At 39.0% G+C, this 27,130-nt stretch overlaps 1 protein-coding gene across 1 annotated transcript in view; it reads left to right on the plus strand.

Annotated features, from left to right (window-relative positions):
• Positions 1-24,687, plus strand: part of LOC127584734 (AP2-associated protein kinase 1-like) — a 63,651-nt gene extending 38,964 nt beyond the window's left edge. Inside the window, exons 12-16 of the mRNA XM_052041647.1 lie at positions 7,425-7,586; positions 16,375-16,598; positions 18,092-18,249; positions 19,630-19,746; positions 22,859-24,687. Of these exons, the coding sequence (XP_051897607.1) occupies positions 7,425-7,586; positions 16,375-16,598; positions 18,092-18,249; positions 19,630-19,746; positions 22,859-22,953 (756 nt within the window). The 3' untranslated portion in view covers positions 22,954-24,687. The remainder of the gene's footprint in view (positions 1-7,424; positions 7,587-16,374; positions 16,599-18,091; positions 18,250-19,629; positions 19,747-22,858) is intronic.
• Positions 24,688-27,130: the final 2,443 nt, after the last annotated feature.

Here is a 27,130-nt window from a genome sequence, read left to right on the forward strand (position 1 = left end):
AGGTTCTGTCTGACCCGCTGAGTTCCCTCAGCCTTTTGTGTTTTGCTTCTTAAATTTATCCTCTGGCAGAGGGTTCCTTTAGACACTCTCCATATTTTGAAGAATCTGCACGTCCTACTCCTAGATACGAATGAATAAATGTTGAATCAACATGTACTAAAATTTTTTGAAATCACAACTATTGCATCAATTTTCCAGGGAAGAACAGGATTTCAATTTCTCCAAGTGAACAGTCCCATTTTAAGCCCTGCAAAATTTGTGTTGTTTTGCCTTTTTACTGTTCTTTTGATGCTGTGGTTTGTTCAATGGAATTTTATAATTGATTTTTATTCTTTATTTAATTCAGCATGTGTTTCTGCAGAAACTTATTTTTACTTTACACTTTTTTTTCCTTTTCAAGTTCTATCATACTGTGTCTCATGCAGAGTTTTGCTGCACTGAATCCTTAAGATATGATCTTTGCTGGTTGAAGCTCGTTTTGATCAATATTTGTGCCAAGAACTGCAAATGGTAATGATGTTACTTTGTATTTGTGTTCTTGCGAGTTGCCAGCTTCCAGATGCTAATCCTTATCACAAAATAACTTGATTAGCTGACCTTCATTGAGTAATTGTGATGCTATTTTTTCAAATTGTTGTGATATTTAAAAAAAATGCAATCTTACAGCATGTGGGTTTTGCTGGCAAGGCAGCATTTTCTGGCCATTCCTAATTGCTCATGAAAAGTTAGTGGGGTGCCACCTACTTGAATTGCTGCAATTGTTGTGGTGAAAGTTCCTCCAAGTGCTGATGGGAAGGGAGTTTCCAGAATTAAAACCAACAACAGTAGGGGGCGAGCAGTATATTTCCAAGTTGGGTTGATGTGCGACTTGGAGGAGATCCTATACGTAGTGAGGTTTGATGCACATGCTGCCTTTGTTGATAAAGATCACAACTTTAAGAGATCCTGTTAGAGGAACAATTAGGTGGGTAGTTAGTACAGTTGGTAGATGGCATATACTGCAGCCATGATTCCTCATTGGTGGAAGGACTAAATGTTTAGAAAGGGCAGTTTTGTCCTAGATGCTATCAAGGTTCCTGAGTGTTAGATACAGCACTCATCCAGACAGCTAAAGAATATTTCATCACACCGATAAAGGAACAGATATATAGGCAGATTATGGAAAGGTGCAAAAGTTGCAGGGTTAATGTAGTGGATGACTTTAATTTCCCCAATATTGACTGGGATTCCCTTAGTGCCAGAGGCTTGGATGAGACAGAATTAGTTAGGTGCATCCAGGAGGGTTTCTTGACATAGCATGTAGATAGTCCAACCAGGGAAGGGGCCATACTAGACCTGGTATTGGGAATTGAGCCTGGCCGTGATTGGAGTTTCAGTGGGAGAACATTTTGGGGACAGTGATGGATAAGACTAGACCTTGGGGGGAAAAGTGCTAAGTTGGGGAAGGGCTAGTTACAACTTTATTAGGCATGAGCCGGGGAGAGTAGATTAGGAGCAGTTGTTATTGGACAAGTCCACATTTGACATCCAGCTGGTCAGAATTCAGGACCAATATCTGCCTGTGAGCAATAATGACAAGGAAAGGTTCGAGAACCTTGGATGACAGGAGAAATTGGAATCAAAGAGAAAGGAAGTAAAGTTTAGGAAGCTGAAATCAGCTAGAGCCCTTGAGGGTAAAGGAAGCATGAAAGAATTTAAATGATGAATCAAGAGGGCTAAAAGGGGCCATGAAATGTTCTTGGTGAGTAGGATTAAGGAAAACCCCAAGGCATTTTATGCATACATTAAAAACAAGGTAGCTAGGGAGAGGGTAGGACCACTCAAAGACAAAGGAAATTTAGGCCTGGAAGCAGAAGAAGTGGGTGGGGTACTAAATGAGTACTTTGCATTGGAATCCACCAAGGAGGACTTGGAGGATAGCGAGTTCAGGGAAGGGTATGCTGATATTCTAGGGCATCTTGATATCAAGGAGGAGATATTGGGGCTCTTGAAGAACATTAAGGTGGATGTCCCCAGGGTCTGATGGGATCTATCCCAGGTTATTGAGGGAGGCAAGAGAGGAGAGTTTTATATCCTATTTAACCATGGGTGAGGTCTCAGAGGACTGGAGAATAGTCGATATTGTTCCTTTGTTCAAGTGGTAATAAGGACAAATCAGGAAATTGTAGGTTGTTGAACCTTGCATCAGCAGTAGGGAAATTATTGGAGAAGATTCTTAAGGATAGGGGCTACTTGAAGCTAGAAAAGCGCAGACTTATTTGGGATAGTCAGCATGGCTTTGTGGAGGGGATGTCATATCTTACAACCTCGATTGAGGAGGTGACAAAGATGATTGAGGGTAGGGCAGTGGATGTTGTATACATGCTCCTTAGTAAAGCAATCTATAAGATCCCTCATGGTAGATGGATCCAAAAGATTAAGGCACATGGGGTCCATGATGACTTGATACATGGATTCAAAATTGGCTTGGCCATAGAAGACTGAGGGTAGTGGTAGAGGTGTGTTATTCTGACTGGAGGTCTGTGACCAGTGATGTTCTGCAGAGATCAGTGGTGGGGCCTTTGTAGTTTGTGAAATAAAGAAATGATTTGGATGAAAATGTAGGTGGGCTGATAAAGTTTGCAGATAGCACAAAAATTGGTGGAGTTGTAGATTGTGAGAGAGGTTCTCAAAGGATACTGCAGGATATAGACCAGTTGGAAATATGGGCAGAGAAACGGCAGATGGAGTTTAATCCGGACGTGTGAGGTGTTGCACCTTGGGAGGTCAAATGTAAGAGGAAAGTACACAGTAGATAGCAGGACTTAAGAGCACTGACATAGAGGGATTTGGGGGTGCAAGTACATAGCTCCTTGAAAGTGGCAACACGTAGATAAGGTGGTAAAGAAGCCATGTGGCATACTTGCCTTCAGTCTGGGCACTGAATAAGAATGTTGGCAAGTCATAATTGCAGCTATATAAAACTTTGGTTAGGCCACATTTGGAGTATTGTGTGTATTTCTGGTCACCCCATTACAGGTTGAATGTGGAGGCATTGGAAAGGGTGCAGAAGAGGTTCGTCAGGCTGTTGTGTGGATTAAAGAGTCTTTTGGAAAAAGGAAAGGTTGGACAGACTTGGATTGTTTTCTCTGGAGTGTTGGAGGCTGAGGGGAGATCTGATAGAAGTATATAAAATTGAGAGGTGTTCTCCCGCCCGTGCCCCCCCCCCCCCATGGTGGAAATGTCAAATATAAGAGGGCATAGATTTAAGGTGAGAGAGGGGATGTTTTTTTTTTTAAACACAGTGATAGGTGCCTGGAACATACTGCCAGGGGAAGTAGTGGAAGCAGCTACAGTAGGACTGTTTAAAAAGGCATTTAGACAGGCACATGAACAGACATGGAATGGAGAGAGAGAGAGACCGTGTGTGGGCAGATGTGCAGTTTATGGTCGGCATAGATATTATGGGCTGAAGGTCCTATTCCTGTGCTGCACTGTGCTTGTGTTTCCTGGACAGTGGAAAGGAATTGGAGTGCTAAGAAGTGATCCACATAGAATATCCAATTACTGATCTGCTCTTGTAGTAAGAGTATTTCTGTGACTGATCCAAGTTGTTTCTAGTCAATGGTGACCTCTGGAATGCTGATGGTTAGGGGCTTGGCAATGGAAATGCCATTCAATGTTATGAGTAGGTGGTCAGATGCTGTCGTCTTGGAGTTGGTCATTGTCTGGGACTTGTGTGGCTTGGAATTTACTTGCTACTTACAGCCCATGACTGAATTTGGTCTTGCTGCATGCAGACATTGACCGTTTCATTTTCTGAAGACCTGTCATGGTAGCTTAAGTGCAAGAGGAGTTGATGCTATCCAGTGTTGAGACCTTTGTCGGAGGATGCCATAATTTAGCAGGGAAAAGATGGTACCTCATCTTAACTGCTCTTGGTAGACCGATGCCTGATGAGTATTTCTGTTATCTTTCATGATGTGGGCATCTCTGGTATGGGCAGCATTCATTGCTGTTTCCTGATTGCAGTGAAAAACTTGAATCACTGTAGTCTACTCTTATAGTGCTACCAATTTTAAGAAGTTCCAAGATTTTGACTCTGCCACAGTAAAGAAAGGTGATATTTTCCATCAGGGTAGAATGGTGGTAGTGTTGCTTTTATCTTTGAGGTGATATTGTGAATGTTCTGATGGGTGAGTGAGATGCATCCTGTTGATAGTGCACATTGCAATCAACGTACCAGTGGTAAAGGGAGAATATATTTTGCGTGGGGGATGGGATGCCACTCATGAGTCCTTTTGAGCTGCTGAATGTTGGAGCTGCATTTATTCAGGTAAGTGAAGATTATTCTGTCTTGCTTGTGGTATCATGATAGTGGAAAGGATCTGGGGAGTTGGGAGATGAGTCTCAAGCCACAGAATAGCAATCCCCTGCCCTTGTAGTCACAATATTTGGGGAATGCTGCTAGTCAATGGTCACCGCTCCCTCCTTGCTCCTTGCTCCTTGCTCCTTGCTCCTTGCTCCTTGCTCCTTGCTCCTTGCTCCTTGCTCCTTGCTCCTTGCTCCTTGCTCCTTGCTCCTTGCTCCTTGCTCCTTGCTCCTTGCTCCTTGCTCCTTGCTCCCTGCTCCCTGCTCCAGCACGGGCTGTTAACAGTGGGAGAGTTCTGCAGTAGTAATCCTGATTACTTGGATCAAGTGAAGACCAATTGTGCAGCAAATGACTGGATTGGATTTGGCCTGCTTTTTGTGGATTTTGTGCCAATTAATAGGCTTGTCATAAGATTGAATGCCATGAAATAAAAGGGATTATAGCTGCATGGATAGTAAACTTGGCAACTCACAGAAAACCGTGGTAGTGAAGGGTTTTTTGGACCAGAACGGTTTGCATAATAGATATCCCTGGGGGCAGTATCAGGACCACTGCTGTTCTTGATATAAATGACTTGCATGTTGAAGACACAATTTCACATGTGCAGATGACAGAAAACTCAGATGTGAGGAGGATAGGGAATAAACTTTAAAGAGAAAGGCAGACTGGTGGAATGCATAGATAGGTGGCAGAAGAGATTTAATGCTGAGTAATGTGAAATGTTGCATTTTAGTAGGAGGAATGGGAAGAGCTGATGGACACCAGAGGGCTTGATTGTAAAGGGTAGAAGAACAGATTTACAAGTATATGGAAAGTTCATTGAACAAGACAGGCAGGTTGAGAATGCAGTTTTAAAAGAAAGATAGAAGGTTGAGCAAAGAGCAAGGAATGATGGGTGTTGCTGTGCTTAAATGCTGAAACGTAGATAAATAACATCAGTTCATTGGACTCTGAGGATACAGAGCATAACAAGCACTAGTTTAGATCTCTTGACCACAGTAGATAAAATGTTAATTGCTTTGTCAATTCACCAGTAAACGACTTGGAGCCTTGATGTGTGAAGCCCTTCTTCCAAATGTTACACTTGAGTGATCCTATTTGGGGGCTTAAAACCATACTCTGGAAGACAGTTTTAAGTTGTGGTAAAGTTGAATTCTGATAACTTGAGCTCTTTCACAGTTGCCGAAAATCTGGCATTGATGCTGATGTAGCTTTATCTGTGCCCAAAACATATTGTGAATATTGGAGTTGGCTAGTTTCTTTCCATCTTGGAAGAGGAAATTGTTCATCTTTCACATCAGAGGAAACTTAACTATTGTATTCCTACTCCAGTGCTTTGATCTAGAAGGAGCTATGATGTTCATGCAGCAAATTGGAGCTACCCATTCATAGTGAGGTTGTAAGATCTCTATTTAAAAATAATCTTGCCTATTGGGCACATAATTGGAATATATACATTGATTATACAAACATATTTATAGGGGAAAGTCCTCACAAGCAAATGATGAAGATTATATAGCCTTGGTTTTGCATCTTGCAGCTCCTTAATGTGACCCTGCAGAGGAAATTCTCTGCTGCTCAAAAGATGCAAGTTTTCCTATTGTTGATCGCAAAAAATTAAGCCAGAACTGACACAATGAAACCTAACTATTTGGAGGAGAGGGAAGGAAAGTAAGATTTGAGTTTGTACAGAAGGTCCTTCATTTATTGCTCTTGTTTCAGCTCAGTGCAAACTAATTAAATTAGATTCCCTGCTGGCGCAAGGCCTTTAAATGAAATAATTATCATCCAAGCTGAACTTTTTAAGCATATTGAATCAAAAACGCATCTGCCTGTAAATTAGAATCGTCAAAAAAAAAGTCAATTCTGGATCTGGAGGTTCTGCATCTTTAGGCCCATTCTTTTTACAGGACCTTCAATGAAACTGCTCACAGGTTATAGCAGAAATGGAGAGATTTTGTATAACACAAGGCATCCCCTGAGAGAGAATATTATGAAAGGTGAAATTCTGAGCATAGATCACACTGAAAATGGATAATTACTCTTTGTGTCAAGGGTAATGAGTAAAACTACCCATCATGTTGCCTAATTGCCATGTGCATTAATTTCAAAAGTAAACTTTGATAGAAAACGGTCTTGATTATTAGCTTGAACTTCTAGCCTTAATTATTGACATATTACCAAAGGTAATTTCTAACTCTTCAAAATATTGTTTGAGACCATCTTTAAATTATGCTTAAATGCAATTGTTAGCTTTGGCTCCAAAGCATATTTAATGCATTTTGTTCTTTGAAATAGTAAAAAGGTTGAGTTTTCTTGAGAGATCATCATATAAATAGTAATTGGGCAATACTGTTGGTTTAATTCACAGTTGAAGAAATTGAGATTTTTTTTTCATCTAATGTAATGTATTAAGACAACAGCCAGCCTTTGAAGTTTAGGATAGTTGCTTTTAATTTCGGATTTTAAAAATTAGAGGTGATTTTTAACCCTACCTTCCCAACATAAACTAGGTTGAATGGGCACTTAAAATTAATGATGACTTACTTGCCAATGTCCCTGTGTTGTACTTGCCAATTTAAAATTTCACTTTCAGATCTGAAAGGTGAGTACCTTTCTCACCCAAATCCTGCTCAGTTTTGTTGTTCATATTTACCACTTCTATAAGAGCTCACTGATAATGATCAGGATTGGAGAATGTAACCCTTTATCATTTGTTTCTCTTTTTCCTACCAGTGGCCCAGTTCCTTTGATGTACAAGGCGATATTGGCACTTGGACATTGTCGCGCTAGTAACGATACACATTTGCTGCTTCCTTATTCCAGACTTAGACTAGCAATATGTGTTCCAAATTAATCATTGATAGCTGTGCTGAGTTTGTTCCCAAGATCTTGGAGGTCTAATAACATGCAGCTGTGAATGAAACCATGGTATAACAAGTGCTATTTTTGAAACATGAATAATATGTTATTGCTATAGTTGAGGAAGCCACCTTGTAAAAATAGTTATTGATGAAACTTCTTATTTTTAACCCTAAATTTTTTACCAAATCTGTGCTGTATATTGAAACAGCGCTACCAAATGATCCAGCAGGCTCAGCAGCAAATGATGCAGAATTACTATCTTCAGCAGCAGTATGCAACAGTCATGCAGCAGCAAGCAGCTTTGCGGCAGATGATGGCACAAGGATGCATTCAGCAGCAGATGACACTGCAACAACACCCACAAACTCTTGTAAGTACTTCAATTTATTTTTGATTATTCTCTTAAATGTTCCCTCAATTTTTTTGTAAACCTATACATCAATTCAAAAAGTATCTGAACAACGAGGCTGAGAGTTGCATCACTTTCTTTTTGCATGTTTTTCTTCAACAACAGGGGTTGAAGAAAAGGGGTAGCATGGTAGTGTAGCGGTTAGCGTAATGCTATTAGAGTGCCAGCGATTGGGGTTCAATTCCCGCTGCTGTCTGTAAGGAGTTTGTACATTCTCCATGTGACTGCGTGTGTTTCCTCCCGCATTCCAAAGACGTGTGGGTTAGTAGGTTAACCTGGGCGGTGGCATCAACATACAATTGTACACTAACTTTAACAGATTTTGCGTTGTAATCAGGAACAAATGGAGCCAAACAGTGAGATATTAGGCGTGGTGAACACAGTATGTCTAGGAAGTGGATCAGAAGGAGGGTTTGGGGAGGAAATTAAATTTGAAAGGGCCAGGATGGTTGAAGGTATGGCTGCCAATGGTGGAGAAGAATGCATGAAAGACCATAGAGGAATAGAGTTGGTGGAATGGTTGTAAGAGTGAGGTTTCAAAATTTAATTCTAGTAAATGTAGACTGCCTGGGGGGGAAACTTCATTTTGTTGCAGCTGAAACTGCACTATTGCCCTTCCAAAACTGAGATGGAGGTGATGGTTGATCTTTTCAAGCAGCTGAGACTGATTAAGAGAGTTAAAAGCACTCACTGGTGTGGAATTAGAATCTGATTTTTTTAAACTGATTAATGTTCAGTTCCTTCTCTGGTGTGTTTCAGTCATCATTTTGGCTTTGTGTCTTAATTTCAGGATTTATTTAAAATGTTAAGTCTGTGTCAATGCCATGGTGAGATTTGAGCTAATGCCCTCTATTTGGATAAGTCACCTGTGATACAGGCTGGTGGGTTTAAAGGGATGGTGGGGAGGCTAACGTTTAATGATTTTTGGAGAACAAAAGGGTTTGGATGAAATCAAATGGTAGTTAAGAGAGGAGATTTTGAGGATTTGACTGATGTAGGCAACTTGCATGTTTTGCTCATTTCTAATGTTCAGTGTTCTAATACAGTATTGATTATGAAAGCTTTCTGCGCTGTACGTGGAATGCGTACAAAGATGTTTAAATAGCACCTTTTGCATCACTTTTTTTTGGTGTTCCAAAGCACATTAGACCAATGAAATGCTTTTGAAGTGTAATCTCTGTTGAAATGTAGCAAGTTCAACTAAGTTGTGGATGGAAGCTCCTTTAAGTGGAACTGTGATGGCAATATTTCATTCAGTGAAGTTGAATGAGAACTGCAAATGGGACAGAAAATTGAGGAGAACTCGTAGGGCGACTGTATCCCTTTTGCCCACTTGAGGGATTAGTTGGGACTTTGGTTTAACATGTTAACTAAAATTTAGCTTGGAATTCAATTTTGAATGTAAAAAACATTGTAGATAAAATCTAACTTGCAACGGATGCCCACTTCACACAAAATAAATTCTTAACGCATACAAAGACACGTTTCAGGAAGTGGAGATGGGCACCGTGCTCTGCTTTTCAGTTCCTAAATACTTGAATATTTTATCCTCATCAGTCTTGGTTTACAGTAATGCTGGTGGTGAAAGCAGTAACTGATCAATTCTGCATTTGTATTTGGTGCTCTGCTGTAAATTGTGAGCTTTCTCTGTGCATAGGCGATAATCTGCTTCCAGCTGATTCTTTGGACTATGTTTTCTTGCAGTTTTATCAGATAAGAGATGAGGTGTGTAAATAAGAGTATTTTTAATTTAAACATAAATATATTCTTGCCCTATGGGAGACCAGAGCACTTGCCCTCAATCATACTACCCTAACAGAAGACTTTGAGGGGAAAAAAGATGATTAGTACATTAAACAAATCTGCATATTTCCCCACAGTGCTTCATTTTACATCTTCTACATGCCTTTGTGCTTAACTTCTCTCTTGTCCACCCCACCCCCTCACCCGTAAGTAACTTATCAACCAGATGACTTCATCTACAGTTTAACTCTGTGGCAACCTACTCCTTGCCCTATCAAAGATGTGTGTTTGTCCTATTCATGCCTACCCCATCCTCTTTGGAACTTAAACCTTGCATTTACTCTCTTTCCTAGTTCTGACAAAGGGTCTTTGACCTGAAATGTTAACTCTGTTTGTCTTTCAACAGATGCTGTCTGACTTGCTGAGTGTCTCCAACAAACTTTCATTCAGATTTCCGCAAGCTACCATTTTAATTTTCCAGATTAATTTGTGCTACACTGCCCTCTAGTGGATAAGAAATGAAACATGTACAAAAGGCTGTTGATCTGAAACACGGCTGCCTTTAAATTTCAGTCTACATTTTCCACTTGGGTTTTTGGCAAGTTTTTGTTCAAAATTTTATTCTCATTACACTATTATGCTATCATTGCAGTCATGGAAATGTGAATGGGGGAAGGCAGGACTAGCAGCTTAATCTGGCATATGGAATTTCAGATATGGAGGGGAGTTGCACTACTTTTTATGGAGAACATCATGGCAATACTTGGAGCGGGTATCTTGGAGGCCAAGAAGGCCGTTTGAGTAGAACTTGGGAATAAGAGCAGTGATCACATTTCTGGGGTTATAGTATATGTCTCCCAATAATCAGTAGGAATTGAAGGATCAGATAGAACATAGAACAGTATAGCACTGACAGGCCATTTGGCCCATGATGTTGTGCTGATCTTGATGTCAATTTATACTAAATGTCCTCCTATGTATTATCCATATCCCTCCATATTCATTCATGTGTCTATCCTAGAAGCATCTTAAACTCCTCCAAACCGCCTGCTTCCACTACTACCCCTGGTGTTTGACATTTCTACCCTGGGGAAAAGATTCTGACTGTCTACCCTATCAACGTCTCTCATAATTTAAAAAATCTCTATCAGGTCTCCCCTCAGCCTCTGCGCTCTAGGGAGAACAACCAAAGTTTGTCCAACATTTCCTTATAGCTCATTCCCTCTAATCCAGGCAGCATCCTGGTAAAGCTCTTGTGCACTCTCTCCACAGTCTCCACATCCTTCCTATTATGGGGTGACCAGAAGTGCATGCAATACTACAAGTGTTGTATGACTAAAGTTTTATACAGCTGTAGCATGACTCCTTACTCTTATACTCAACACCCCTACCAATGAAGGCAAGCATTCCATACACTTTTTTTTAACCATCTTATCCACTTGTGTAGCCACTTTCAGTGAACTAGACCCCAAGATCCCTCTGTACCTCAATGCTGTTAGGGGGTTGACCATTAACTGTGCACTTTCTCCTTTTCATTTGACCTCCCAAAGTGCAACACCTCACATTTGCCTGGATTAAACTCCATCTGCCACTTCCCTGCCTGTATCCGTAAATAAACTATATCCCATTGTATTCTTCAATAGTCCTGTACACTGTCCACAACTCCTCCAATGTTGGTGTCATCTGCAAACTTGCTAAATCATCCGTCTACATTTTCATCCATATCATTGATATACATCACAAAGGACAGAGGTCCCAGTACCAATCTTTGCAGAACACTACTGGTCACAGACCTCCAGCCAGAATAGCAGTCTTCCACCCCTACTGTCTTCTATGGGCAAGCCAGTTCTGAATCCAAATTTGCAATTTACCCTGGATCCCATGCATCTTTATCTGAATCAACCTACCATGAGGGACCTTGTTTAAATGCCTTACTAAAGCCCATGTAGATAATGTCCACTGCCTTACCCTCATTAAGCTCATTTGTCACCTCCTCAAAAAAAAACTTTATCAAGTTTGTAAGGCATGACTTGCCCCGCACAACTGTCCCTAAGTCAGATATGCAAGCAAATTGCAGAAAGATGCAAGAGCAACAAGGCTGTAGTAGTGGGGCATTTTAACTTCTCCGATATTGACCAGGATTGCCTTAGTGCAGTGGTCTAGATGGGATGTTAAGTGTGTCCAAGATGGGTTTTTTGAAACGATATATAGAGAGCCCTATTTGAGATGGGGCTGTACTTGATCTTGTCTTAGGAAATGAAACTGGGTAGATAATGCAAGTGTTGGTGGGTGAATGCTTGGGGAACAGTGACCATGCTTCTGGAAGTTTCAAGGTAGTTATTGGAAAGGAGCAAGGTTTGTGCTCAAGTTAAGATCCTAATTAAAATGGCATAAGAGAGGACCTGGTGCAAGTAGATGGGGAGCAAATGCTTATGGCTAAAACAATATCTGATGAGAGTTAGTAAGAGTTTAGGGCAAGCATGTTTTGGTAAGGGTGAAAGATGATGGCAAGATTAGGGAACCTTGGATGACAAAGGATATTGAAGGTTTGATCAAAGGAAAAAAGGAAGCATATGACAGGTATAGGTAACTGGGATTGAAGGAGTTTCTTGGGATCCCAAGACATTCTGTAAGTATGTTGGGATTAAAAGGGTAACTGGGAAAGAGTGGGTCTCTTTAGGGACCAAAGGGGTAATCTACATTTGGAACCAGGAGATGTTGGTGAAGATTGGCTGACTGGCAGAAGGCAAAGAGTGGGAATAAAGGGGGCCTTTTCTGGTTGGCTGCCAGTGACTAGTGATGTTCCACAGGGGTTGGTGTTGGGTCTGCTACTTTTCATGTTGTATGTTAATGATCTGGATGATGGAATTGATGGCTTTGTGGTCAAGTTTGTGGATGATACAAAGATAGTTGGAGGGGCAGGTAGTATTGAAACAGGGAGTCTGCAGAGGACTTGGACAGGTTGGGAGAATGGGCAAAGAAGTGGCAGATGGAATACAGTGTAGGGAAGTGTATGGTCATGCACTTTGATAGAAGGAATAAAGGTGTAGACTATTTTCTAATGGCTAATTTTCTCATTTCTAAAAGCTACAATAGGATATAGATCAGGTGGAAAATTAGGCAAATCATTGGCAGATGAAAACTTAAGTCCAACAAATGCAAAGTGATGCATTTGGGAAGTCAAATAAGGGAGTAGGAGATGGACAATATATGGTAGGGAACTAAGTGATATTGATGAATAGTGAGATTGTGAGGTTCAACTTCATTGTTCTCTGAAAGTGGCAACAGAAGTAGGTAGGGTGATGCATAGAATGTAAGAGTAGGGGCAGTATGTTGCAACTTTACAAATCACTGATTCGGCTACTCTTGGGAGTACTGTGTATGGTTCTGGTCACCGCAGTATAGGAAAGATGGATTGTGCTGGAGAGAGTACAGTGGAGATTCACCAGGACTTCATTTATGGGGAGAGATTGGATAGGTTGGGCTTGTTTTCCCTGGAGCAAAGGAAGCTGTGGAGTGGCCTGATGAAAGTATATGAAATTATAGAAAGGGTAGAGTCAGTTTCCCATAGTAGGGATATCAAAAACAGCAGTTTGTGAAAGGAAAGAGTTTTAAAGAGGATCCAAGGGGAAAAAGTATTTGATAGATGTTGATATCTGGAATGTTGCCTGAAGAGGTGGTGGCATTAGATAAAACATTATGTTTAAGGGGGATTTAGACAGGCACTCGAATAGCCGTGGCATAGAAGGGTATGGACCTAATGCAGGCAGATGGGGCAAAACAGTCGCGAGGATGTGCTGGGCCAAAGGACCTGCTTCCATGTGGTATGACTCTTGACTTTTCCTTTAGACAAAATATTATTTTTGACCTGGAGAGAATGTTGTGCCTGTTTTTAGTATCACTACTGATTTTCACTTGGATGTTAAATACAAAAATATAGTTTCAACCAACTAAAATCAATTATGATGAGATTAAATACTATTAAGATTGTTTGCAATTTTATTCATTGTTTTGAAAGTGAAGATGTACTTATTCTTTCTCAAACCAGTTTGATTAATTTGAGGATATTATTTTTCAGGATTTAATACCAATGTGATATTCTATGAATAGTATTATATTTCAAAACTGGAATTTTACCATTTTAGATAATATATTTGTGTTAATAATGTGGATCAAGATGTAATGGACCCAAGGCTAGGTACTGCTGCATGAACTCTCAGGTTGATTATTCACTCCTTTTTGGGGCCAATGTATGGTTTTAGGGTACTATTTATTGCATGACTGGTTACCACAGAATTCTTTCTTGGCCAGTAGCCATTTAAAGTTGGCTCTCTGGTAATGTACCAGGTGTCCTATTTATTTTAATGCAAGTTTTTATGTTACTGTCAGCAGACTTGCAATATTAATTATTTTGCTAACAATATAAACCCTGGAACATAACTGATTTAAACTATTCAAATTCAATCAAATTCTGTGCTTCAGCTTTTTAATTCTATTCCTTTTGAATTGGTCAAAACCTGTTGCTAAGAGATTGCAAAAATGGCCTGGAAGTAGCTTCCACACCCCTCGACTTTTATAATTGCTGTTTGAAACTAAACACGTTGGGGAATAGTAATTACCTTTCCATCATGTTTCCCAACGTTCTATTATAATCTTTAATTATATGAAATGCAATGCACATTCAAGTAGGTTTTTACTTGCTGCAACTTTTCTTTATTGCTATGAGTCATTTTAAAAAAAAAAATAAATTGCATACATGATCACTACTTGTATTCTCCCAGTGTAATGTAGTGTAGAACATAGCACAGGAACAGGCCCTTTGGCCCACGATGTTGTGCCAAACTAATTAAATGACTAACTAAATTGATCCCTTGTGCCTACACAAGGTAGGCACCTATCCCTCCATTCTTTGCACATTCATGTGTCTAAGAACCTCTTAAACGCAAATGTAGTAGAATTTTGATATCGGTTCAGTGGGATTTTAGTGGAGTTCAAAAGTACCCAATGTGTTTCAAAGTTCATTTTTGATTTAAATTTCCACTACATAATGAGTGAGTACTTTTACTCTGAGATTTGTCCTTTTGCATCCCTCCATTTCCCACTTTCTTTCTGCTGCTAATATTCTCCGGTCATGTTTTCTAGTTACCTCTCGGTGGAATTAAATCAGTCTGCCTCATTTGTAACCAAATATTTAAAGATGTATTTTGGAAAAATGGCCATTCATAATATCCCATTAAGGTTCATTGATTTTTAAAAAATGACTTTTTTTAACTATTAGTAAGTAGTAAAACTATTGGCAGCAAAATGGTGCAGCTAGTAAAGCTGCTGCCTGATGGTCCTAGTAACTCTGGTTCAATCCTGATCTCCAACAATGTCTGACGGGAAGTTTGCACATTCTCCCAGTGACTGCATGGGTTTCTTGTATCCCAAAGGGTATGTATTTGGTCTTTGTCGGCGAGTGTAGAATTTCCTCTATTGTGAGGAAAACAAATGTTGTTACTATCTGACAGTGACATTATAACTGCAAACTGAGATTTTGTTATTTTGTATAAGTTTTCTTAGTTATTTTGTTCAAGATGTAAAAGGCATCAGTGCTTTGGCTGCACCATTCTGATATTCAAGAATGGCTTTTGTCTTTGTTTTATTATTTTAAAGCAACCTTGAATCTAGCAATTGTTTACAAGTTAGCAAGTTAATTGATAAAAATTTTGGAATAGAGCACAGCATTTGACCAATCCTAGTGGTTTTCCATTGGTGCTATCACAGACTAATTCAAACCTAATTGACAGGCTCGGCCACTGGATGGCCAGGACAGTCAGTGGGCCCAACCCCAGGCTTTACCTATTTTGTTTTTAAAGATGTCACGTCGATAAAATTTTGTGATTGACTTGCAAAATAAAGTGCTAAACAGCATGAAAATAATTTGAAAATAATGAAAATAAATAATGCTTCTGAAATGTCATCCTCCTTCTGGAGGCATAGCTTCCCCTTCTGCCATGATTGATGGAGCCTTCAAATATTTTCCTCCATTTCCCATGTCTGCTTTGAAACCCCTCCCCAGGTAGAACAGCAACAGAATTCTCTTGGTCCTTTGCCTTTTCACCCCACCAACCTCCGCATCTGATGACACATCATCCTCTGCCACCTCCAACACAATCCTATCACCAGTCAAATCTTTCTCTCCCCTTCTCCCCACCCCACTTTCCCCCCCCCCCCCCGCCCCCCAAAAACGTTCTGCTTTCTGCAGGGACCACTCTCCATGACTCCCTAGTCCACTTACCTCACTCTCTGTCATACTGCTATATGCTTGCAATCTTTCCTATTCCCTCAAGTCGAATACAGGTTCTCAACCTGAAACGTCAGCTTATGCCTTTTGTCTCCACAGATGCTGCTTGACCCGCTCAGTTCTCCTAGCATTCTGTTGTTCCACATTCCAGCATCTGCAATCTCTTTTGTCTACAGTAACTTAAACCGCTGCCTAAGTAGTGGGAAATATAAGAAAGTCTCTATTCACTTGTTCGGCTCCTATGTTATGTTATGGGACTCCATAAAGTATCCCAAAATTAGCGGTAAGTTGACCCCAGTCAAGCAGGATGTCTGACTCTGCTTGAGAATCCCAAGCTTTCATCCAGTTTAAAAAGTGGCAGCACAGAGTGGAATTGTCAACAAGAAGTGGCCCCTGCTAATTTGGAGCTAGAACATTTTTTAAATAGTTTCTAGCTGATGCTAACTTCCAAAGCTTACCTGCTAAAAGGTATCATCGGACCTGCGATTAAGCAAGCCAAAGATTGGGTGGAGAAGTAAAATGTGCATTTTTTTTTGGTGGGGGAGGTGGTGATCGAGATTGTGTGATAAACTTGCTCTGGATTTTAGATTTGTGCTCTAGTGTTACAGAACCATCCAGTTCTCCACTGAGTATAAAGGATGTCATATTTTTCTCAGAATTCATTGTTGTCTTGCACACAAATGAACAAGTAAAACATAATTGACTTGTGTACATTTGCAGACACACATGCAGCAAAAGCTTCAAGTTCACCAAGCTCCACCCCCACCCCAGCAGACAGCCAAACTGTTGTCACTAACGCCACCATCTTCACCGAAAGTACAACGAGCTGGCCACAGGAGAATTGTCAGTGACGTCCCTTTCAGCAGCGTATTTGGAGTGCCCGCAAGTCATTCCTCTCAACAACTGGCAGAAGCTGCTGCTGAGGCAAACCTTTATAAATCTAAGTGAGTTCATTGATGTACCCTTTACTGGCTAAAGTTGTACTTTATGACATTAATCATTTTCTGTGCATGATGATATGCCTCTATCTTGCAGAACAGAATTTAATAATTTACCAATTTAGTAAGTTTAAGATTTTCCATGCTGACAGTGTTGACACACCTCTATAATGGTACTCGTGTTAATTTATTGGAATCAAGTACGAGAACTAAAAGGACTCACTGCTACAAGATTCTCATTAAAACCTAATAGTCTTGGATGCTGCAGCACAAATTTTAAAAGTGACAATAATATTAATTGAAATAGATTTTGATTCCTGCAAAATAAAACCAATTTGGATGCATTGTTGCTCATTGACTTGGAGTAGAATGGCCCAGAATTTGTTGTGACCTATGAAGTAATATTAATTTTTTAATGAAATTTTAAAAATTTATACTAAATACAAATTTTTTCAGGGCATTTTACACCTTTTGTAAAAAGCCTAAATTTATCTACTTTGAAATGAATTCTGTGGCACAGTGGTGCACCGGTAGTGTCAGTGCACCTTTGTGGCATGGATTTGAAAAGACAGTGTCCTTGAGCTCCAGTGCTGTCTGTGAGGAGCTTGCATATTCTTGCCATGACTGCATGAAGTTCCCTGACATGCTCAGGTTTTCTTCCCACATCTCAAAGGTACTTTGGTAGATTATTTGGCTACTAAAAGTTGTCCTTGGTGTAAGCTGTGATAGGAGAATCAGGGGGTAGTTGATGGGTGAGAGAGAAAAGTTTACAGGGAAATAAGAGGGGGAAAGGGTTGAAGGGATTGCTTTGAAATACTCAGAGCTGGTAGACAGGCTGAATGATGACCTGGGGCAGTGTGGAATATGACCACAGCAGAGAAGCCTGCAAACGGCACAGCCTTTTATGGCTTGCTGGATCATGGGCAGTGTGTTTGGGACTTCTTCATCAAGCTGCACATGAGCAAAAATCCCATTTTTTGCTGTTGGTTGCAAAGAATAAATGCCTGCAGACACTGGTCATTTACCTTTTGCTGCTGCAAAATTAAGGCCGGTATTTCATTTCATTTCTGGTGATGAGAGAAATCGGTGAGTGATAGCTCTGATTTTGTTGGCCTGCGCTCCTGGATTCCATCTTGTGAGAGTTTCCCATTTGGGACATTGCCTTTGCTTTTTGAGGTATATATTAGTCATATTTGATTTATGAAAGGAACATATTCCTGGAAAACATTTTTGCTGAGCATAATTTTGTAAGTCAAAAGGGCTGGGCAAAATGCATTATGGGACATTTGGTAGTCTGCACTCCTTGCATAGAAAGCAATGTGCCATTCTTTATAGTGAAAAATAGCTTTGTAAATTGAAGGTGTACCCCAAAGTGTTGGCGGTGTTGTAGTAAAAATTTGTAAATAGTCTTCATTAAGGAATACCTGTTTAGTCAAATCTTATATTACTGAGTGATTACTGCATTTTCTACTGTTTTAACGTGGATTTTTCTATTCTAGGTCAGCCTCTACAAGTCCTGCAGTATCCCCCAAAACTTCACAGCAAAATATTTATAATCCACCAGATATCTCTACGTGGAATCCATTTGGTGATGACAATTTTTCCAAGCTAACAGCAGAGGAGCTTCTAGATAAGGAGTTTGCTGAGCTACGAAAGGGTGAGTTTGTTCTGTGATTCAGCCCAGTCTTCACAAATGGCTTCATGTCCTCTGCATATGGCAGGACAGGTGAACCATGAGTGTGCTACATTTGGAAATTGTGGCACCATTCATATTTTATGTTATAAGCTTCATTTGGTTGCTTTCCATAGTGGGTCAAGCTGTTGGGTGGAAATTTTGAGTGGATTTAAGTATTGGACATCTGTTGTACATGGAACAGTACAGGATGGAATAGACACTTCGGCCCACCATGTCTGCACTGACCATGACATCAATCCAACTAATTCCATCTGCCTGCATGTGGTCTGTGTCCCTCTATTCCCTGCCTGTTCACGTTTGCTTCATGAACATTATTATTGTTAACTTCTATCACCTCCCCTGGCAGCATGTTCCAGGCACATAACACTGAAATCTCTTGCCCTACTGTAAGAAAAAACTTGCCTCACACATCTCCTTTAAACTTTCCCTCTAACCTTAAACTTATGCCCTCTAGTATTTGACGTTTTCCCCCCAGGGTAAAAGACTGTGATTATCTACCCTATCTATGCCTCTCATAATTATATGGTATATACTTCTATCAGTTTGTCCCTTGGCCTCCAACACTCCAGTGAAAACAATCCAAGTTTATCCAACCTCTCCTTGTAGCTAATAATCTCCAGTCCAGGCAACATCCTAGTGAATCTCTTCTGTGCCCTCTCCAAAGCATCCACATCCTTCCTGTAATGTGGCAACCAATACTGCACCTAATACTCTAAATATGGCCCAACCAAAATTTTATACAACTGGTAACCTGCTTCCAACTTTTATATTCAATGCCCCGATCAATGAAGGTAACCATTCTGTGTGCCTCTTCTACCACCCTATCCACTTGTGTGTTTCGATAATTCATGGGCCTATATCAGATTTGCTTTCCTGATTTGAAAGTTTCTCAGTTTATCCATTAAGGATATTTTCATTGCTTTGGAAAGTACATTGCTTTGTCTGATTTTGGAGAAACTTATCAGGAAGTTTTGTTTTATTTCAAAAATGAATTTTATTCAGAATAAAAAATATATACAAAGGAAGAAACAGTGCAAAACCAAAACCCTAACATTCATGGTTGTTACATTCAGTAGTATAAACTTTAAAGAGAAAAAAAACACACAAACAAATGTACTGGAGTTGAAATCATTGATCGAAATGAGTCCATACTGCAAATGTAAAGCCTCAATACTCTACTAAGATGTAGCTGGACCACATCAGCAATAAGGTGGGAGTGGGGAATTGTCACTTAGCAATGTTACACCAGTTCACTGAAATCTCTCACCACCGTCCCTTTTAAAATGGGAATCAAGAGTCATCCACGGTAACTAACCACTTTCATTAAAACTGTCCTGACAGATAAAGATGTAGAACTGAAGAAAGTACCAACTGAAAATGTAGCTCCAGGGTTTCCTTCTGGCATGACTCTGCCCCAAACAGACATGTTTGGGGCATCACCCTTTGCATCAGGGACAGGTTTGTATTAATATTTGTATAATTAATTAGCAGCTGTAGACTCCCTACAATTTTGCCATTGTTTGGTTGCAAATCAGTGTTTATTTGGCAAATCTGTATTAAATGCATAATGTAAAATTATTGGCAACTTGAATTATTTCAAGTGAATTAATTTGATAGAGAATTTAAGCCCATTGTGAAAGCTTTTGAATGAATCTACCTAACCTTTGTAATACAGTAATATACTTTCAACTCTTATCACATATGTAGCTTGCCTACTAAAATGCATGAAATTCTCTCTTCTACTTATACTGTTTTCTTTCTTCCTACTTTTTCTTTTATAAGAAGCTAAAATATCAATGGAAACATTAGAGTCTAGTTCATCAGCAGCTATTTCTGATCCTTTAATACATGTGCCACTATCTGACTTCCCAGGTAAGGATCAATAAATAATGAGGAATTTTTATTTCCTTTGAAGAGTATATATCAAGAAATTCACAACCTATGCAGATCTGCAGATGTAGAATTAAGAGTGTGGATATTTAGTTAGTGAAGTATATTTATTGAGTGTTTCAATGAGTTAGTGTTACAAAACAGAAGAAACTTGTGAATTTTCAGAAGGATTTAAAAATTGTAATTAAAATCACTATTACTATTTCCCTGATCTTGTCTGGACAGATATCTTTTATTTTACATAAATCTAATGACTTCGATGCACAGAGACACAATCACTCTCTAGTATTTCAGAAATCTTCAATTTAGAATTTAGTTTCCCAAAACAGAACTGTACAGCACAGGAACAGGCCCTTCCGCCCATGATGTTGTGCTGAACTAATTAAGCTAATATGCTTAATTAAGCATCCCTTCTGCACCTAATTAAACATCCCTTCTGCCTGCACATGGTCCATATCCCTTCATTCTCTGCATATTCATGTCCCTTTCTAAGAACCAGTTAAATAACTATTGTATAATATAGCAAAACGTTTTGGTACCCTAGGGACTTCAGTGCTGAGCCAGCAGATTTTCTAGACTTTAGAATATTACCCCTATTAACACCCCAACACACTTTCAGTTTGCCCTTTCTTTAGATGTCATTAAAACAATAAGTTTTCTCGTGAGCTGGTGTGTTTGAATTGAATGCAGGAAACGGAGAGCTGGTGTGTTTGACAGGAATGTGGGAAAAGAGGCCCTGATGACTTTATAGGGAGTGCTGGATGCAGGGCCCTGGCATGTTTAAAGGGAGCTCAGGAAACGGGGCCCTGGTGAGTTTAAAGGGAATGTCAATACTGAATCATCAGTTTTACTGTACCTCAGGACAGTAGTGTAACAGTTTAATAACTTGTATGTAGGAGAGGTGAATATGAGAGCCGGGCATTATTAAGTTTGTATGATACTATGGTAAAAATTGAGAAAAGTCTTGTCTTTGCAAATCTTGGAGTGGAGTGACACATGTCCTTGTGTGATAACAAGTGAGCACTCATTATGTACAGGTGACTTTGTGTATCATACAGAAGGTAAAATAAGTTTTTAATCTTCTTTATGCTGTCAAACAGTTGACCTGCTGATTTGTTTTGGGAATGGTAAGGAGATCCTTTGCCTTGTGTAAAATATAACAAAAATGGATGGTCAGCATGATTCAAAGTTATCAACAGCTTGTACTAATCTGTGCCACACACACTGCATGACATACATTCCAAAGCTTGCTTAATGCATGCCAAGTAATACATTGCCTGGGTCTATAGTTGTAGTCAGAATTTTCAATATTCTGTTCACTCAAAATAGACTTGCTTTTTCAAATATCTTTTGGGAGAAAAATATTCCTTTTCTTTTTCACTGCAGTCACGAGCTTGCTGGATTAATAATTTATTTGTAAAGTTTAAAGAGTCAGTATTGGTAGATGATTTGACAGATCTAGTTGCTGAGCCCCATCATTTATGGATACATGCACATTCCCAGTAGAGTATGTCCCACCCCAATCAGGAGCAAGAGCTCTGGGCAAAGTTTCTCATGGCTTCCCAGGATTATCAATTATAGCAAATTTACTCTTAGCTATGTCACCACAAACCAGAAATGATCCGTGGTATTTCATCTATGTGAGTCAGTTGCTCATTAAATAAATTCACTATGTTTTTAGGGCAGCTACATGTTCTCTGTCCATTACCTTTTAAAGCAAATCATATCTTGTAATGACTGGATATTGAATGTTTTCTTTCATCTTAAATGGGGGAATTCCCCTTGTTTGCATTCTTGAAAAGTTTGTTGAAATTTGATCTGTTGGTTACCAATAGCTAACTTTGCTGGATGTTTTGGGGCTAAATTTCAATTGTAAATTGCTTACACATTTTTATAGAGAAATTTCAAACCTAAAAATAGAATGTAGTAATTGCACATACATATGCTTTGAGCTACTTTCCCACAATAGACTTGGATAACTAGATATGACTTTAATTCTGTTACCTGAATTTATGTCAAATTCTGCTAAACACGATTTAAAGAAAATTCTTGTTTTGCATGTACTGTTGCTGTATTTTTGCTGACTTTTCTGTCCTGCAGCCTCTCCTGAATCATGTTCTTTTTTCCCTCTGCTATTCCTATTGCACCTTCTCAGATAACTCTGCTGGGCGTAACTCAGCTTCAAATCCTAGAATTCCTGCTTCAGCTGACAGCACTGACCCTTTTAGCCCTGTTATATCTTCTCATCCGACTGGTAAGAGGAAGAGGCAGATGATACGATTTTGTATATGGTGCATACAATGAACACAGGACACAAATCACTTTTGGGGTAATTTGCAAAAATGTACACTAGAAACCCAGGATATAATTGGATAGACGCTTAAAAATTGTTTTGCTGATTCTGCATTAATATGAGGTACAACTACCACAGAAGATAAGGTTTTCCGTAGTATTGAGAAGATTTGAAGTGTTAATTAATTATCTAGGTTGACTGAAGGGTATTGCATCTTGTTACAGAACTGTTGTCAAAAATTTACTTCCCCCTCCCCCTCACCCTCCCAAGAAAGATTCCATTGCTAGTGGTGTGAGTGCAGTTAGAGATACTGTAAGATTATTCACAAAATCCAGGCATATGTTGCATTAGAATAACTTAGTAAAGTGATATTTTTTACTTTTCTAGGTGGTCATTCAAAGAACCGCAGTGGGAGTTCAGAGAACGGTCTTCCTGGTTTAGCTAGGTCTTTACTGCTTGTGGATCACCTTATAGACCTTTAATGCCACTTCCAATAGACTATCTGCGTTTAAAATTACCTGAACCTTGCAGTAGAAATCAATCCAAAGAAAGCATGGTAAAGTCAGTAGCATACCTCAGTTGAATGCAACGCCACCGAGACATGATTGTAACAAGATGCAGTGGAGATGCTACTAAAAAGACCGTTCCATCAAGGCTTTCCTTTACCTTCTATCTGCCTGTGCACCGTTAATATGCATATACAAGAAAAACTGCTTGGACTTCCCTCGAATTTTCAAAACCTGCTGAAATCCTCTTGCATTGAAATGTTACCCTGCAGGACCTTGGCTCGATATACCTCAGCATTTTTGACCTTTTGTATGGTATAACTGCACTGCTGCAATGCCCTTTACTTTTGCAGAGTGATCAGCTGATTTGGAAATGAGCTTTAGCTTCTTTGAGTTTTTTTTTCATTTGGTTTTGTAGCTTTGAAACAATTTAAACTAACACTGCCTGGATTCTACTACTGAATGTTGTAGTGGCATTGAGGTCAAATTGTTTTCTCCTGTGACAATTACATAACTAATATGGAAATGTGCTGCTCATTTTGCAATGTAATGCTTTAATTGCTTTGCCTTAGTTTGCAATGAATTAACTATGTTCAGTTACTTGAGCATTTTTGATTTTATCTTTTTCTGTTAAGGTACTCCATTTTCATTTTTGCATTGGAAAAACATACAAGTTGAATGTGGATAGCAGAACATCACCTATTTAGCTATTTCAGTTTAATTCCCTTTTGTTAGCAGTTTTAACTTGAGATGCCTGTCTTCAGTGGTGTTCAGACACATGGGTGAAGTGTCATCCAATCACATAGGGCTAGGCAGCAGTGAGTATGAAAGCTCAGTGTTGTGCACAAGTAATCTTCTGTAACAGGATTTAAAATTTGCCTTTTATTTGCAGCAAGCCACTATTTTCTATGAATGATAAAGTAACTACAGTTAAATTTCTAAAATGTGTGTGTTATATGCTCACTTTGTCTAATTCTGCCTTTCTTGAATTCTCTTTGTAATCACATTAATGAAGGGCTTAGGATTTTTTTTAGCCTGGGTGTAACTAAACCCTTAATTTATTGCACAACTGTTTAACAAGAAAGGAAATTATTTTGTCTTTAATTTGGTGTGGAATCTGGCTTCTAATTTCAGTAGGTTTGGAAGTGATCACATTTTATAGTAAAGCTTTTTTTTTCAATTTAAATAAGAATCAACTACGATTAACTTTTCATAGAATCATTAACCAACGTAGCTGTAAACAAGCTCCAAAATAGAAAATTAATCATCTAAATCACAGGTTTTGTGTATCTAAATTGGGTGGTGAGCTGCTTCATAATGTAACTTCACTGATTTTAACAAAAAAAAGTGAAAGCAAAGTTACAAACTCTAAGCTACAGGGTTAAGATAATGATGGAATAGTTACTTTCCGGATGTCTCTAATGCCTAATGTGAGGACTGTTATGTGTCACTGTGCACAATGTTGACTATTTAATAAATTGCTTTGTTTTGACAGGGATTTCAGAATATTAACCTGTGCACTATATTTTTTCATTCTGTTTAAATCTCGGGAAGTAACCTGCTTCCCTGTTTATCTCTCAGCCATGACTGGAATAGTTGCATTGTTTCTCTACTAATTTCGAATGTCCTACCTTTTAGTGTGAATGACTGCAACCAACAGATGACTATAACATGATTATTTAAAGCACTGTAAATAAATTTTAAAACATTTTCATGTTTACACTAAATTGTTTTATTTTGTATGTTCAAAAGACCTTAGTTACAGAATTTTCCTTTGTATAAAAACAAATTTGAATGCAAGGTATGCACCTTTAGTGATTTTTTTTCAATATATGGGGATTCCAATTGAAAAATGTGTTTTGGGAGAGCATTTTAGCTTTTTAATTCGTTCTCTGTAAATGGGATTTGCTAATGAGACCAAATGTGTCCTTGCCCTTGATGAGCTACTGCCTCAAGCAGCTACAATCAATGTGAGTGCACTCTGCACAATGCTGGTGTGTCGGGAATTCCAGGATTTTAACCAAATGGCAGTGGAGCATTGGCAACAGTTCAAATTCAAATCAAACTGTGCTTCAGATGGAAGAGTCTTGTTTGGCAGTTAACAGATATTCCAAGTTCCAACAGACATTTAATACTAAACAGTTAGACTTTACCATTTTATTTCAATAGAAAAACAATTCAAGCTATTGCAATTAACTTACTTGATTTCACAAAGAGAAAATGTTCAATGTTGAACTTCAATTAAAGGAGTGAAGTAGGATGAGAAATGGTACTGAGTTTAAAATCATGATGGGGGTGATTTTAAAAAGTGGACCCAAATGTTACCTTGTTGAAACTTGTCTCATCAGTAACTTGGGATGACCTTGAATATAAAATGTCTTTGTAATTTGTTTAGAACACTTAAACAAAGGACTGTAGAGCATCACTGGTGAGCAGATCTTTTATTTCAGGTAATATTGTAAAGTAAAAGTAATATACAGTATAACATGTCAAATTTTCCAAAATGAGCCAATTACTTTGATCAATCCATTGAGCCTTCTGTGAGTGACGTTCATTTGATACTTTTGGTTGCACTCACTCACCTGATTTGATTTCAAACAGAAATGCCATATTCTGTGCAATTCTGGCAACTGAATTCCTCAAGTAGTTTCTGTGTGTCCTCAGTATTTTTTTTCAAACTAATTTGTACTGTATTCTGCAATTTCCAAGGAAGATTAAATTGAAATAAAAAAGAGAAGGACTTGCATGTTAGAGTCCATATTACTGCAGATAGCATCTGCTTTGGGTAGTCCACAGTACTTTATTTCCCAGACAAAAAAAAACAAGAAACTTGACCTGAAAATATTTTTAAAAATTCAAATAGAACAAATTTGGAGTTACTTTAATCCAGTGCCATTGACAAGTTTTTTTGGGTCAGCATTTTAACTTGGCTGTGTCGATGGAGCTTGAATTTTAAACTCGACTCCACAAAAGCATAGCATTTAGTTTGATTTGTGTGGCACCAGTGCTTGTCAACAATGGTCTCCTTGGGCAGTGTTAAAACTGGGGCCTTGTTTACCATTTTCATTATGTTAAATATTACATCACAATTCAAAGAATGATGGAATTATTTTGGCCTAACCAACATTTCCCCAACAGCTACTAAAGATAGATCATTGTGCTGATGGTTGAGGGATCTTTCCTTGCAGAAAATTACTGATGAATTAGTGTCTTTAAAACCATCAAAAGTTCAAGAAACTCCAATACATTATGAAAGATTTTTTTATTCCACTACTTCAATTGTTTTCTCCCCAGTGATGATTATTTAACATTGAATCCTACTACAGCAGCAGCAGTAGTAGGATGACCTGCACTGTTGTGTGGTGGTGGATGAGTTACTAATCATGTGGGCTGCTTTGCCTTGGATGGTGGAATTGGTGTCTTGAGTTACTGGAGCACACTCATCTAGTGGAGAGTTTTAAATCACAACTCTGCCTTGTGCTTGCTGGATGGTGGAAAAGTCTTGGGAAGTTGGAAAGTGAGATTGTTTGCCACAGGATAGAGTGACTGACCTTTTCTACTAAGCCTCTGCATGTGGGATTTGGTGGGAGTCATGTTGTGACTGTTACCTGCCACATTAGCCAATGCCTAGATTTCTAGGCCTCTTCTATTTTCAATTTCCAGGTCAATGCATGGAGCTATGGACTACTTTGTTTTCTGAAATGTGAAGGGAATTGAAAATTGTTCTATCATCGGTTGTATTCATATCCATTACATTGAACATCTTCCATTTTTTCCCCTCCCTAACAAGCAAGTTCAATTACTCAATGTCCTCACAAGTTTTGATTGTGTTTTCAGGCTGTGGCAGTACTGTCTCAGTGAAACATACAAAGCAAAACCCTCCACCTGTTGTTGTGGGAGGTATGGCAGAGGATAGAATTGATCTGAGTTGTGGTGAAGTGGTGCATTTTATAGGACGTTGTTTATCAGCATCCCTTACTGAGGAACATTCAAGTGACCTTGCTCCATCGACAGAGACTTTTCACAGTAGTGAGGAAGATGAATCTAATGAGATCAAGTTTGAAGATTGTGAAGATGCTACACCTATACTCACTGACACACTGCATTCTGATCCAGATGTAAAAATTGTGATCTAAACCTGCCTGAGTGCCAA

Source organism: Pristis pectinata, chromosome 30, assembly GCF_009764475.1.
Source record: "Pristis pectinata isolate sPriPec2 chromosome 30, sPriPec2.1.pri, whole genome shotgun sequence".
Lineage (NCBI taxonomy): Eukaryota > Metazoa > Chordata > Chondrichthyes > Rhinopristiformes > Pristidae > Pristis > Pristis pectinata.